A 3,099-nucleotide genomic window follows, 5' to 3' on the forward strand; every position below is an offset into this window, starting at 1 on the left:
TTGGCATAGGATAGATGAAATCATATTAAGAAGGTTTTTGTATTTGAAGAGTAGTTTATGTTAATCCTAGTGTCCTTGAACATCATATTCATTCCCTTATTGTACGTAAGGGGAGCTTTATTGAATAATACACAAAAAATTTCATCATTTAATAAATCAAACCACCTAAGCTTATTTTCAGTTATTTTATATTTCTTATAAACCGCTCCAATAATTTCTCTAATGTAATTATTGATTATTTTTTTTTCACAAAAACATCTTAATAATCTTATTCCCATCATACTCAATTTAGTTATCAACTACATTCTTATTACCCGACGCTTGGATTCATATATCTCTAGCCCATTACATATTTGTAATACCATGATGGCAGTTCTTCATTTGAACCACTTAACCTTTAGAAGTTGTGACTTAATTATTGTTGATATAACATCTACTAGATCTGCATATACTGCACTCAGATTTTTATTTCAGCCCTTTCTCTTCTAACAATTTTCTCTATTATTATAAATTTGCATATAGTGCGCTCATATCACTATAAAAATAAAAAAAAAAGGCATCTTTCTTTGGTATTATTTGCAAGCATTTTCATAATCAATATTAAATGATATCGGCTGGTTGTAATCACACAATTTTTTAGAAGCCTTTCGTCACCTTACATCTGGTAATCCTTATCAGTGTTTTATTATATTTATATTTTTAATTCTATTAAATATATGTTTAACAACTTAAATGGTACCTTAAGGCACGTCAAATCTATTCTTGTGACGCTTAATCCAATGCTTTCTTTAGTCAGCACAGACCATATGATGATTCTTTCTCTAATGCTTTACTTTCGCAATAATTATCTTACACAAAAAAAGCTACCATAGTATTTCTTTTTGGTTTCTTTGAGGTATACACAATTGTTCTCATTACTTTCATAATTTTATTATATAGCACATAAATTTTATTCCTTTATAGTTAGCAGATATCTAAACATTTTTATTGTTATTAAATGTTGATACCAAAATACATATGGTCAAATAATTTTGCATTCTTTTATACTTTAAAATTTATTGAAAAGTTTTGTTAAACAAATTTCTGTAATATTCCTGGTAATTCTTCACATCTTTATCTGCATCTTACATAATCTAAAGCTTTTATTTATGCATAAATTTGTAGACATAGCTATAGTTTTTTTATTTTTTAATCAATCTATAGTATGCCTCATTATATTTTTCAAAACATCTTTTCAGAATAATTTTTTTTTCTGAAACTTCATTTAGCTGTTTCTCAAAGTGTTATTTTTATCTTTCTTGGATATCTTCATCTTCAACTATTATCCATCGCATACTTATAATGCATTAACTATTCAATACATCTTTTTTTCTTGTTCTTCATCAGTATAAGCTTATAATAAAAATTATCAAACCTTTTAGCTTTTTATTTTCCACACTATACCCTTCACAAGACTTCTAACCTTTTTATAATTATGATGAGTCCTAGTATGATTAAATTCATGCTACTCTTTAAAATCATATTTTCTTTTTTTGAGATTTTATATCTTACTGATTCCTCTTACGTGATATTCAAACTTAGGGTCAAGCCAATGTTTTTCAAGAATAATATTATAATTTGTGATGAATTTAATGCAGTAATGCACAGAAGCGTGCACACATTAATATGTGAGTGGATTTTCGTTGCTGTATCATCCATGATGCCTAAAGCTCTCCATCTTGTTTATCGCAGACAATGACCACTTTCATGCCTCCGCCACCAACCGCAACCTTTCTTGCTTTTCACCCTCAGGACAACAATATCATTGCCATAGGCATGGATGATTCCTCCATCCAAATCTATAATGTGCGGGTCGATGAGGTTTGATCCTTCTCACTAACCAATGTTTTTTAGCCTAATGGTTTTACTAAATTGCATTAATCAGAACTCCTCATTTCTATTTCTGTTTGTATTTTTGCATTCATTAGGTAAAAAGCAAACTCAGAGGGCATCAAAAGAGAATTACAGGTCTCGCATTTTCGAATGTTCTCAATGTTCTGGTATCTTCCGGAGTAGATGCTCAGGTATTTTTGCAGCATAATCTCATGAGAACTATATAAAGCAGTATTAACCTCGAAATATTATATTCTGTTACATCTTATGAATAAAATAAATTAACTGTTTCTGTTCTGATAAAAAATTCTCTTCTTTGTGGGCAGTTGTGCGTATGGGGAATGGATTCCTGGGAAAAACAAACCAGCAAATTTTTGCAGATACCACCTAATCGAATGTCAGGTTCATTTGCGGAAACGAAGGTACAATTTCACCAGGACCAGGTTCAGTTTTTGGTGGTTCATGAATCCCAGATCGCAATATACGAAGCAACAAAATTGGACTGTCTTAAACAGGTGGGTTGTGCCATCCTTTTTATTTGATTGCATTTATTAGATCCGAGTTGGTAAAAATTTGAATATGTTTTTGTACCTTAAATCTGCTGCAGTGGATCCCACGGGAGATGTCTGTAACACACGCCACGTATTCATGTGATAGCCAAATGATATATGCAACTTTCACAGACGGAAGTGTGAGTGTCTTCTCTTCAGCGCTTCGATTGAGGTGTCGGATAAGCCCCGCGGCCTATCTAAAAACACCACCAAGGTATGTTGGTCATTTCTCATTTATTTAAGAGAAATTTGCATGGATAACCACAACAATTTATATGTATTTACATACCTAACATCCAAAGTTTGATATTTACATCTATAACACTTTTGTGTCATAAACTTATGCATGAAAAAGCGTATTTCACTTTTAGAAAGATAGTGATTGCTGTATTTTTATTGTGATGTTAAAATTGAGTGGCATGCATGTAAATATAAATGCTTAGGTGTTATATATGTAAATACATAATTTCTTTACATACTGTAACTTCCAAACTTTGTTTTTTTACATTTAGACACCTCATTTCTTTCATATCACATTATTTTGATGTAAATGTTCCCTTATTTCAATGTCAATCGTATATATTTTCTTGGGAAATTTACATAGGGAGCATTCAAATCATATGTATTGTATTTACATCTCACACCTGAACTTTCATATATATATATATATATATAT

The 3,099-nt window shown here is 30.6% G+C and overlaps 1 protein-coding gene across 2 annotated transcripts in view; it reads left to right on the top strand.

Moving 5' to 3' along the window:
• Positions 1 to 3,099, top strand: part of LOC110025182 (protein TPR3-like) — an 18,152-nt gene that overhangs the window by 14,077 nt on the left and 976 nt on the right. For both annotated transcript variants that reach the window (XM_020725493.1, XM_020725494.1), the window contains exons 21-24: positions 1,732 to 1,860; positions 1,968 to 2,063; positions 2,199 to 2,387; positions 2,480 to 2,637. In XM_020725493.1, coding sequence (XP_020581152.1) covers positions 1,732 to 1,860; positions 1,968 to 2,063; positions 2,199 to 2,387; positions 2,480 to 2,637 — 572 coding nt within the window. The remainder of the gene's footprint in view (positions 1 to 1,731; positions 1,861 to 1,967; positions 2,064 to 2,198; positions 2,388 to 2,479; positions 2,638 to 3,099) is intronic.

Source organism: Phalaenopsis equestris, unplaced genomic scaffold, assembly GCF_001263595.1.
Source record: "Phalaenopsis equestris unplaced genomic scaffold, ASM126359v1 Scaffold000294, whole genome shotgun sequence".
Lineage (NCBI taxonomy): Eukaryota > Viridiplantae > Streptophyta > Magnoliopsida > Asparagales > Orchidaceae > Phalaenopsis > Phalaenopsis equestris.